At 40.2% G+C, this 12779-nt stretch overlaps 1 protein-coding gene across 7 annotated transcripts in view; it reads right to left on the reverse strand.

The window, feature by feature from the left end:
* PIP5K1B (phosphatidylinositol-4-phosphate 5-kinase type 1 beta) overlaps positions 1 to 12779 on the reverse strand; it is a 166646-nt gene that overhangs the window by 11892 nt on the left and 141975 nt on the right. For 6 of the 7 annotated variants that reach the window (XM_048851734.2, XM_048851733.2, XM_048851731.2 and 3 more), the window contains one exon: positions 8009 to 8126. The exons of the other annotated variant lie outside the window; for it this stretch is intronic. In XM_048851734.2, the coding sequence (XP_048707691.2) occupies positions 8009 to 8126 (118 nt within the window). The remainder of the gene's footprint in view (positions 1 to 8008; positions 8127 to 12779) is intronic. 7 annotated transcript variants of the gene reach the window in all.

Genomic DNA, 12779 nt, shown 5'->3' on the forward strand with positions numbered 1-12779 from the left:
TAGGAAAAACTTCCTAACGGTCAGAGTGGTTAAGTACTGGAATAAATTGCCTAAGGAGGTGATGGAATCTCCATCCTTGGGGATTTTTAAGAGCAGGTTGGACAAACACCTGTCATGGATGGTCTAGATAATACTTAGTCCTGTCTTGAATGCAGGGGACTGGACTAAGTGACTTTGAGGTCCGTTCAAGTTCTATGATTCTATGTGTACACAGTAGCTGATTCCACACATCATTTAAGGCATAATGCTACACTGTGTATATTCAAATTTTAATCAAGAGGAAGTTTTGAGTATACAATACAAGCGTTAAAAATGAATGATTAGTTAGAAAAACTAGCCAGAGGTTTTATTATAAAGCTCACATGCTAAAGGGTTTACCCTTATTTTCAAAATATACAATAAAGCACAGTATTTATAAAAATCAAATAAATTCCACATTTATATGACACTGTTGTATTGCTAAAAGAAATTATTATACTACTCAGAATGGGTTCTGTGCAAAGATAAAGATAATGGAGAGTGTTACTTGCACTGTGCAGAATGTTTGGCAAATAGAAACTCTCAGTATCACTGGCCCTATCAGATGAGGAAAGAAGAAACAAAGATATTTTAAGAAGGGATTAAACTATTTTGTTGCACTCATTCTCTATATTTTTAGTTATATAAGAATGTTTTGTTTATCTCTTATTTTGTTGCTTTGTTTATGGTTAATCATAAATATACGTTTATGCTTAACATTTAGCAGGGAATTTACCCTCATTCTATTATTTGCTTTACCAATTAACTTCATCTTCCATAAGAAAAAAGCACACCGATATTTTAAATATGTATAATTAGCTATTAAAAATTCATGGATTTCATACAAATGCCTCTTTCTGGAGTCTTTAATTTTAAAAAGTCTTTATTTATGATTTATAAGTTCAAAAATTAATTGAAAACATATTCTTTAGCCATCTGACACCAACCCACCATTCTTACACTACTTGAATATTTGGAAACCACTGAGATTGCCTTGAACTTATTCTGCATGAAGCACGCTTAGTCATATATTATGAATAAATTCTACATTTGATTAATTTAGTATCTGGACTAAAAAGGTTTAACAGGAAAATAAAATAACCAGCAGTGTTTTACAGTAAAGTCTGACAAAAGTATTTTAATGTGAAGTAGGACACCAATTAAAGTGATCATATGTCCCAATTTTTCATGTAATGTCCTGGAGTCTCAGGAACTTCTTTTATGACACCTGAAATGCCTTGTTTTTCCCCCACTACAATCATCAAAATATTTGGCTTATTTATAGTCACAACATATTTGTTCATAAAATATTGTTATACATGTGGAATTTGCTCTATTTACCAGGAACAATCTAGTGGAATGAGGTTTCAGAGTAATGACTAGTGTTTGGAGTGAAAAGAAAAACTGAATGATCTAGACACTGTTAAAGTTGTTCTTTTGCTCAGAGAGAATGTTAATGACACTTATTCAATGTTTCATGATAAATTAATTCATAATGATAAGCTAGTGGAAAAAATCCTCCACTCTGAGTCAGAACCTGGCAGTAACAAAAGGAAATGTCCTTTTCTGTGTCTCTTTCACAACCTGAAAAAATGTCATCACAATTTTCCTGGTTTTCAGTTTTGAAAATATGGTCACCTTTACATTATTTGTCATTAACGTGCTTTCAAACTTGTCTTCCCCTTCCCTCCTCATCATACATTCAGAACAGCAGCTGCAGGAGAGCATTGTTGCATTTCTACCCGGCTTTAAGAGTTTAAGAAGCAACAGCCTCTAATGCCGAGTGAAACTAACCAGGACTGTGATCGGCAATGGACTTCCTGGAAAAGTGACTGCAGGAGTATGGCACTTCACTTCCTTTACCCACCTGCTGAAGTGAAGAAACTGATTGACAGAGCCAGAAGAGTACCCAGAAGTCACCTACTAAAGGACAGGCCCAACAAAGAAAGTAGCAGAACGCCACTAGCCGTCACCTTTAGCCCCCAACTAAAACCTCTCCAGCGCATCATCAAGGATCTACAACCTATCCTGAAGGACGATCCCTCACTCTCACAGATCTTGGGAGACAGGCCAGTCCTTGCTTACAGACAGCCCCCAAACCTGAAGCAAATACTCACCAGCAACCACACACCACACAACAAAAACACTAACCCAGGAACCTATCTTTGCAACAAAGCCCGTTGCCAACTGTGTCCACATATCTATTCAGGGGACACCATCATAGGGCCTAATCACATCAGCCACACAATCAGAGGCTCGTTCACCTGCACATCTACCAATGTGATATATGCCATCATGTGCCAGCAATGCCCCTCTGCCATGTACACTGGTTAAACTGGACAGTCTCTATGTAAAAGAATAAATGGACACAAATCAGACATCAAGAATTATAACATTCAAAAACCAGTCGGAGAACACTTCAGTCTCCCCGGTCACTCGATTACAGACCTAAAAGTGGCAATACTACAACAAAAAAATCTTCAAAAACAGACTCCAACGAGAAACTGCTGAATTGGAATTAATTTGCAAACTGGACACCATTAAATTAGGCTTGAATAAAGACCGGGAGTGGATGTGTCATTACACAAAATAAAACTATTTTTATTTTTCCCCCTACTGTTACTCACACCTTCTTGTCAACTGTTGGAAATGGGCCATCCTGATCATCACTACAAAAGATTTTTTTTTCTCCTACTGATAATAGCTCACCTTAACTGATCACTCTCTTTATAGTAGGTATGGCAACACCCATTGTTTCATGTTCTCTGTGTATATAAAATCTTCCTTCTGTATTTTCCACTGCATGCATCCAATGAAGTGGATTTTAGCCCACGAAAGCTTATGCTCAAATAAATTTGTTAGTCTCTAAGGTGCCACATGTACTCCTCGTTCTTTACACTTCCTTAGCAATCCCCAATATTGGTAGTTTGTCACAGGCATTCACAGTGCAACATGTAATATACATTAGACATAACAGACCCAATTCTGATCTCACAGTAGCATAGACAGGAAGCGAGTAACTCCACACCAGTTTAAAATTAGATGAGAATCAGGTCCAGTAGCTATGAATAAATTTCTGCTGGCTGATGCCCATATAAAAAGACCAGAAAACAAATGGCCAAAAGAAACAGTGTAAAATGGAAGTTCTCTGTCCTGATTTTGGCTTCCCCACAAAATCCATGAAATACTCTGGAGGCCTTTCACAACAGAAGCCATGTAGGAGGTTTTCAGGTAGGTGTGGTCTATACATTTGTCTGTGTAAACCCCTTTACTTTTCTATGGCATGTAAGCAGCACCTCAAACCTACAGCTTGGATTACTCCTATTCTGGACTGAAATCTCCTTTGCAGGGCTTGGCGATTGTGCTTGGAGATGGCAAAAACAGTCAAGATGACATTTGCAGGATTATGTGCACCTGTTTCTATGATGAAATAGTGCAGTTCCATAATTTGTCCATTCATACAACACCCAATAAACAAGAGCTCTTGTCTGCAACTCTTTAATTTCTACCAAAAAACCCCCAAGTTTACCCGACCATCTAAATTATTTGTTATATACGATATTGTTCAGAGCTAGGTACTCTGCCCCCTCCCCTGTAGGTAGTAAATCCATTTTATTATACTATTTTCCTGATTCATAGGGAATATTAAGGACTTAATAAAATAGGATCAGTCATGTCTTTATCCTAAGAAGCTTAGCACTTCAAAGCAAGAGGAGTAAGGCAATGGAGTTATTGAAATGAAGCAAGTTAAAGTATTACACATTAGAATATCTAACAGATAAGGTTTTAGAAGCTTGCCTTGCAACAAAACCATTGATAAGGATTATTAACCAGCCTGCTAAGATAACCGTCAAATGACATTTAAACAGGTTTTCCATTAATGATTGACTCATGTCAATATCTTTTATGATGATGTTCAACAGATGCTTAAATCTATTTGAAAGTAAAGTAGTCATCTTTGATTCATCTAGTTTTCCTAGGAAATGCATGACTAGAATTACCAGCGTTGGTGCTTTGTCCATGAAAACCATTTAACCATGATCCTAAACACAGAAAATGGAAGTGCACTCTGATCTCCCAATTCAGAATTAAGCTGAAATTAGATCACTGCTGCTTCAGTCCCAAGCCTTATTTTCATCACAGATTTACCATTGTTTCAAACTATATATACACGATGATCTAATAAGGTCTTCAGATATAAAAGGCTTTTCCATACAGACTGTGTCACTGATCCTTCCTTCCTCCAGCATCCAAAGTCACAAGACATGCTGGTCTGGGACATCCGTTTGATTCTTTTGAAGTAGTTGGCAGATGCAGAATAAGGTTGTCTACGCTATAGCCTATGTCAGCATAATTTATGTCAATCAGGGGTGTGAACAAACCACACCCCCCCCCCCCGAGCGACATAAGTACGCCGACGTAAGTGCTTGTATGCCCCACGCTGTCGACAGGAGAGAAACTTCTGCCGCCTACAGAGGTGGTTATTTTATGCTGGCATCAAGTGTCTTCACCATAGACATGGCCTCAGACCCTTATCAGTTGGGTGACATAAGCTTTTGTTCTACTATAAAAAAAAAGAGTTATGGAGACAAGGTTGACGACCTTCAGGGCACAGTTTAAGTTCTGCCTATTTGTCCAGGCTTTTTGCCTAAGGGGCAGAGTGCTGTGTACACAGTCTTCTCTAAGGGGTAGGGATTTTAGTTACATTGCCATTCACACTGATCAATAAATTTAGTGTTTTAATCAGTTTTGTATATTCACCCAGAGGCAAAGAGATGAAATGTGTTACCTTCACCTTGAATGGTCACTTACAACATGTTAACTCGTTATGCTAAACAATCTATTCCACCTTGTATTTAGCTATGACATTGAGTACCTTTTGCAGACCTGAAGAAGAGCTCTGTGTAAACTTGAAAACTTGTCTTTCACCAACAGAAGTTGGTCCAATAAAATATATTACCTCACCCACTCTGTCTCTCAATAAATCTAAAAATACATTTAAAATACATACCTCAGAGAGAGTCATAATGAGAAAGTTTATCACTTTAATTAAATTCAAACTAAGTTATTCCCACCACTGGATTTCCCAGCACGTTCTGTCTTTTGTGCATCTTTCTTTTAGACTGTAGTCTTTATTTTGGGGTTTAAGTGTCCACTAGCATTTGTGCTAAGCAAATAATTAAAAATAAGCATATTATAGTTTTCTAAGCAAAATAAAATGTTTCATCTAGACTGGATTTTTTGGGAGGGAATGAAGGGAAGAGAGATCCATGTAACTGCTCTTTATATCTCCATTTTCCCTGATTTCCAACCTTACCAAGTGCTCCATCGGCGGTAAATATTAATGTCAACAACAAACTAGCAACAAAGCGGATTTATACAAATAGAGTAGAGTGTAATGGATTGCTTGATGGACACAAAATTGTCAGTTAAACCAGTTCTATATCTAAGTGAGCACTGGCTGCTTGCTACTGGTATAGAAGTGGAGAGCAATGACTGTTACATGGGTGGGATTATTAAATTAGTACCGATAAAATTGGTGTTCTACACATTCAGTTTTGCCTGGCTAGAAAACTACTTAGGAGAGAGAACATGTGGTGTGATAGCACATGTAAAGTGCAAGGACAGCATGGGGATCTGAAACACAAACCACTGTAACAGACCTACTGGATCCTGTGGGACAAGAAAGCTAGGAAGCATGAGACATCAGGAAAAACAGAACCTTAGGATAATCTTTTTCTAAGTGCTAAATAATTGTCACAGACATAGTTTCCTTTTTTCTCCACTAAGAAAAGGAGTACTTGTGGCACCTTAGAGACTAACCAATTTATTTGAGCATGAGCTTTCGTGAGCTACAGCTCACTTCATCAGATGCATACCGTGGAAACTGCAGCAGACTTTATATACACACAGAGAATATGAAACAATACCTCCTCCCACCCCACTGTCCTGCTGGTAATAGCTTATCTAAAGTGATCAACAGGTGAGCCATTTCCAGCACAAATCCAGGTTTTCTCACCCTCCACCCCCCCACACAAATTCACTCTCCTGCTGGTGCTAGCCCATCCAAAGTGACAACTCTTTACATAATCAAGTCGGGCTATTTCCTGCATAGATCCAGGTTTTCTCACATCCCCCCCACCCCCATACACACACAAACTCACTCTTCTGCTGGTAATAGCTCATCTAAACTGACCACTCTCCAAGTTTAAATCCAAGTTAAACCAGAACATCTGGGGGGGGGGGGTAGGAAAAAACAAGAGGAAACAGGCTACCTTGCATAATGACTTAGCCACTCCCAGTCTCTATTTAAGCCTAAATTAATAGTATCCAATTTGCAAATGAATTCCAATTCAGCAGTTTCTCGCTGGAGTCTGGATTTGAAGTTTTTTTGTTTTAAGATAGCGACCTTCATGTCTGTGATTGCGTGACCAGAGAGATTGAAGTGTTCTCCGACTGGTTTATGAATGTTAGAATTCTTGACATCTGATTTGTGTCCATTTATTCTTTTACGTAGAGACTGTCCAGTTTGACCAATGTACATGGCAGAGGGGCATTGCTGGCACATGATGGCATATATCACATTGGTGGATGTGCAGGTGAACGAGCCTCTGATAGTGTGGCTGATGTTATTAGGCCCTGTGATGGTGTCCCCTGAATAGATATGTGGGCACAATTGGCAACGGGCTTTGTTGCAAGGATAAGTTCCTGGGTTAGTGGTTCTGTTGTGTGGTATGTGGTTGTTGGTGAGTATTTGCTTCAGGTTGCGGGGCTGTCTGTAGGCAAGGACTGGCCTGTCTCCCAAGACTTGTGAGAGTGTTGGGTCATCCTTTAGGATAGGTTGTAGATCCTTAATAATGCGTTGGAGGGGTTTTAGTTGGGGGCTGAAGGTGACGGCTAGTGGCGTTCTGTTATTTTCTTTGTTAGGCCTGTCCTGTAGTAGGTAACTTCTGGGAACTCTTCTGGCTCTATCAATCTGTTTCTTTACTTCTGCAGGTGGGTATTGTAGTTGTAAGAAAGCTTGACAGAGATCTTGTAGGTGTTTGTCTCTGTCTGAGGGGTTGGAGCAAATGCGGTTGTATCGCAGAGCTCGGCTGTAGACGATGGATCGTGTGGTGTGGTCAGGGTGAAAGCTGGAGGCATGCAGGTAGGAATAGCGGTCAGTAGGTTTCCGGTATAGGGTGGTGTTTATGTGGCCATTGTTTATTAGCACTGTAGTGTCCAGGAAGCGGATCTCTTGTGTGGACTGGACCAGGCTGAGGTTGGTGGTGCGATGGAAATTGTTGAAATCATGGTGGAATTCCTCAAGGGCTTCCACATACCACACAACAGAACCACTAACCCAGGAACTTATCCTAGACATAGTTATCAGAGTTATGTAAAAGCAGAATTGCACAGACATGTAGATAATCCAAACTGTGGGCTTATAAAGGTGTTTCTCACTTCAAATAATGAAATTTCCTGTACAGCAAAACAGACTGCTCACTGGGAACCATAGCAAAAGAGGAAAGCTGTAACTTCAACATACTTCTGCAGCCACAGCTACATCATTAAGAGTGAAAAAGGAACCACTATTTATTTTAAGTCCAACTGTGCAAAACCACTTGTTTTCTTCTTCACAAATATTTGTGTGCAAAAATGAGTTTTCAGGTCTCGGAAAACTAAGCTGCAACACTATGAAAAGTTCAAGGTGAGAAGTAAAAAAAAAGTCTGCTTTTCCACAAGATTGTAAAAAAATTATTATTGCCAAGGTACATTGAGAAACGTTTTGGCATATTTCTTAAAGAATACAACAGTGAATAATCACAGTGAATATTTGAATTCTTTAAGATCCTGATTCAGCAGGGTACTTAAGTGTGAGCTTAAGTTTAAATACTTGGAATATTTCAGTGGGACTATTGTGATTTTAAAGCTGGGCATACACTTAAGAACATAAAATTAGAAGAAATCATAAATTAAGAAATGGAAGCAACACAGTCCGACAACTTACTAAATAGACATCCAAAACTGAAGCATTATCATTTTCCATTTCCAGTGTGCTCTGTTCTGAAGTCAAGTAGATGGCACTGTCTTCTAGGGTGAATGTTGAACTCGAAGGTAACCCTTTACTGAAAATACAGAGGGGGGGGGGGATATAATGAACACAAAAGCAAATTATACAGAGAAAAAAATTCCTACAAACTTCATCTCTTATGTTTGTGTACTATTTTACAACCTCCCCTCCCCCCTTCTTCAGTACTATACTTTTTAAGACAAAAAGTACAAATATGGCTGATTCCTGGTTAGCAAAAAGTGCTCACATACAACTAATGTGTCTTATCCGCACATTTCTATTGGATGGGTTGCATTAAATAAAGTGCTATCAGGAAGAAATGATGCTCTTTCTGAACACTGTAGGCCAAATTCCGCTCAAAGTTGCATCAGGGTAAATCTGGAGTAACTTCACCGTTGTCAGAAGAGGTATTCCAGTTTTCACCTGATGTAACTGTGAGACGAATTTCCTGCTGTGCCCTTAATTTTTAAATTAAACCCAATGGCGAGCGTAATAGCCCCCCCCCCCATAACATAAAAGTCTAAAGCGTCCAAACAATACTCCCTATTCCCTACTTCAATTTGGTACAAAAGAAAAGGAAAAACTGACATTTTAGCCTCCCACCCGTGTGATCAGGTTATACTGTGATCAATAGATTATCATGTTTTTCCTGTTTCGCTCATCCTGAATTACAAACAGAGTCATTACTTTGACTATGCAGCCTATTATTTGTTACACTGAAGTACCAGTGCTTTCTTCATTTGGCTTACGTTAACTGTTATGTGTGAGGGAACACCCATAACAAGACTGCACCCACACACAATTCAGAGTAACGGAAGTTCAATAATTGAGGACTGACCATATTGAATTCTGATGTGCAAATATGGGATTATTCAGGGAAAAACTTTCAAAAGCATGTTCCAAGGCAAAAAAAAAAAAAGTATGGAAGGGTGCTAGTGGGTGCAATTAATTCAGTTGTGCGTATGTAGGGCTAATTCGTTATCCACTGGGTGTAATGAGCTGATTTTAATGAATAATCGTAGGAAGGAAGTGTGAAACTGCAGGGGTTTTTGCACTTTTTTTTGCAGGAAGAGCTTGGGCCTTCATTTTTAAAAATTGTCCCTTAAGGGTGGGATTTTCAAAAGGAGTTTAAGAGAGTGACCTGCCCACCTTTCACTGAAAGTCAATGCCACTGTGGTGCCAAAATCCCATCCTAGATTTTTAGTCCCAGATTTTCAAAGATGGTCATCCTTGCTTTATCCACAAACATCCCAGGCAGCCACCTACAGTGCTGCCACTCCAGGACCTAGGAAAGGAGGATTCATTTCTTCCTCCCCTGAAGAACTTCCCAGTCTACAGTTGACTGCTTGGGTTGTGTGCTAGGGACAGGTTTTGCTCCTACGTGTATGCCTAAGAAAATGCACATCAAATACGACAAGAGTATTTGTCATTGCGCCAGTCAGTATTATTAACGTCTCCTTTTCAGAATCAGTAAAATTAGCACTCAAAATATAAAACAAATACAAACAGAATATAAAACAGGATGGATAAAAATGCCCAATACACCTGATGCCACACTAGTATTAGATGCATACAATTACATTAAGATAGTATTCTTACTTTTGTTATCTAGTGCACTGGGCGTCTTTTCAATAATAAGGCTTTATTCCCTTTCCTTCTGGGCTTATCCAATTCCCACTGACTTCAGGGGAAGTTGGATAACACCCTCTATTTATATGCCATCTAGTAACATTTCAGTCACACCACTTTCATTTAACTAAAGACAACAAACAATAAATAAAGCCAGTCTGCCAGGGTAGCACTGGAAGTGCTTCTTGAATGTTGACTATGTTTTATCATCTTACACAAATAAAGCACTGGCTTGAAAGATGTTGTCCCTGGCAAAAAAAGAAAAAAGAAAAAAAAAAGAATTAAACAGAAACAAGAGTTGTTTAGGTTTCATATTTCAATAAACTCATGGGGCCTAATTCAAACCTCAGAATGTACAAAGGTGCACACACACATGGCCATGAAAGGAGGGGAATTACACAGAGGGTGTGGGGTAGCTGCTATTTATGTAGGGATGGGGGCAGGTGTGACTGTAGAGACCAAAGGTCACCCTCCACTTTGGAAGACAGTGCTTCAGGCAGCTGGGTGCAGAGCAGACTGGCAGGCTGCAGTTTATAGCAGGCTGTCAGTGCTGTTTTGTAATGTTTAAACAGAAATAATTTAAATGGTTAAACACAAGTCCTTCATGCCCTAATAAGACTACCGCCTCCGCCACCATCACACACAGTGCCTTTTCTACCCTGCCCCCAAAAGCTGCAGAGCTCACATTCTGCAAGTCCTCTATGTTGGGAGCTAGAGAGACTGAGTGTGAATTGGGTCAGGACATTTTAGCTGTTTCCCCCTATAAATCAGCCAAGGATGGTTCTGTGACTACTTGGAACAAAATCTTCTACTTCTACTCCAGTTAGTTTATTGTTTCATTCAACCTGGTAATAGACTTTCTTTTCTAGAACATACTGCTCTCCTTTCCTTACCAGTATATTATTTCCTGCTACAACTGATGTTGCTGTAGCCTCCAGTGGTTAAAAGAAAAGGAGTACTTGTGGCACCTTAGAGACTAACCAATTTATTTGAGCATAAGCTTTCGTGAGCTACAGTGGCTAGAGTGTGAACACCAGTGACACGATGCTAAGGGCTGTGATTTTCATTCTGGCACTTAGTGAACTGTCGTTTTCGTTACTATGCAGATAGAATCCATTTCAGTAGTTAGCGGCAGCAATGGTTTCATCTTTAAAAATATGTAGAGGTGCTGCCTTCACCTTACCAGATGCCCATCACCCACACAGAGCAAGGAAGGCTGGTGGTTTCCATGGTAGAGTCCCACCATGCAACAGCGAAGTGGGTATAAGGCAGCAGTAGAGGGAAAAAGAAAAGAAGAAGGGTGGAAAGAGAAGACAAAGAGATGCTACTCTTAATGGTCACAATCCAGTCATCCAGCCATGAACTTTCTATGAGTAGGGCCCTACCAAATTCACAGCCATGAAAAACACACCATGGACCATGAAATCTGGTCTTCCCCCTCCCCCGCCGGTGAAATCTGGTCTTCTGTGTGCTTTTACCCGAGACTATACAGATTTCATGGGGGAGACCAGCGTTTCTCAAGTTGGGGGTCCTGACCCAAAAAGGATTTTCAGGGGGGTCGCAAGGTTATTTTAGGGGGTTGCGGTATTGCCACCCTTACCTCTGCGCTGCCCTCAGAGCTGGGCAGACGGAGAATGGAGGCTGGGTGCCCAGCGCTGAAGGAGGCGCCCCGCCAGCAGCAGCACAGAAGGAAGGGTGGCAACACTATACCATTCCACCCTTCCTTCTCTGGTGCTACTGGTGGCAGCTCTGCCTTCGGAGCTGGGCAGACGGCCTGCAGCCGCTGCTTGTCAGCTGCCCAGCACTGCTGCCAGCAGCAGCAGCAGCACAGAAGTAAGGGTAGCAGTACCACAACCCCTCTGCAACTCCTTTTTGGGTCAGGACCCCTACAGCTACAATACGTGAAATTTCAGATTTAAATAGCTGAAATCAAGAAATTTACAATTTAAAAAATCCTATGACCGTGAAATTGACCAAAATGGACCGTGAATTTGGTAGGGCCACATCTGTGAGGCAACAGTAGGGAGAGAAATAAAGACATGCATACAAGGGAAAAGATATATGCAAGAGGGCAGAGTAAAGAGCCTAATGATAAGATAAATCATCTGTTTGGGAGTTAAGACCCTGAGGGAAAGAAGGCATTGCAGGAGAAAAAGGAAGAGGAATGAGGCAATAGGAATTGCATGAGCCAGCACATTTCTTCCTGTAACTGAACTCCCCAAAGGTATCTACATGGACAGCAAGCTGCCTCTTGCTTCTGTGACTATCATTTCAAATGGTCAGAGGTCATCCCTTTAGCAGCCATTCATAACAAGGTAACAGTCTCCAGCACAGAACTGTTTATTAGATGGGGCCTTCCCCAGGTGGTCGTAAGATTTCAGTTGATCAGGTCCCATGCTTCAGGGGAAGCACACTGTTTGGTGGGATAGCAACAAGGAAATCACCATCCTTCCTTTCTTTCTATAGAAGGTGGGGTAGAAAGTAAAAGCTCAATAACAAATCCTTGAAAAAGACATGCTCCGAGCTACCTGGTGAAAAAGAATGCACAATCCAAGATAAAGGCTGTCTCAAATACTGTGAAAAAGCTGCAGTGTCTCAACGGGCTGGCCATGTTACAAGAACTAGAGAAACTGGATTCTATGTGTGATAAAATGGAGTGCAATAGACTTCAATGGTAGGGACAATAGTAACCAACACCAGAAAAGTTGTTGTCAGAAGCCTTTGCAGCACCAATAAAATGTCACCTTTGTCCCAGGACAGGGATGGTCAGGTGCACTCACGTTTCATAGGCAGCTCTTCATTTTGCAGTGAACAGAAAAAGGTTCTGATGATGCCAAAAAGAGTAATACAGGAACCTGCAGTATCCTTGTGGCAGAACAGAGCTTCGTTTTAATCTACCTGGACATTCAGTAACTGGAAAATTATAGAAAATGTAACTGATACTATAAGATACTACAAGAAAATGTTAACTTCTACAGATTTTTTTTTTTAATCAGCACTTTGCAAACTTGGAACAGCAGGTAGAAGCTCCCCTTTATTTATATACCTGAAGTTTGTGTCTTATTTTTAGGTGAAGCAT

The sequence above is a fragment of the Caretta caretta genome, chromosome 5, assembly GCF_965140235.1.
Source record: "Caretta caretta isolate rCarCar2 chromosome 5, rCarCar1.hap1, whole genome shotgun sequence".
Lineage (NCBI taxonomy): Eukaryota > Metazoa > Chordata > Testudines > Cheloniidae > Caretta > Caretta caretta.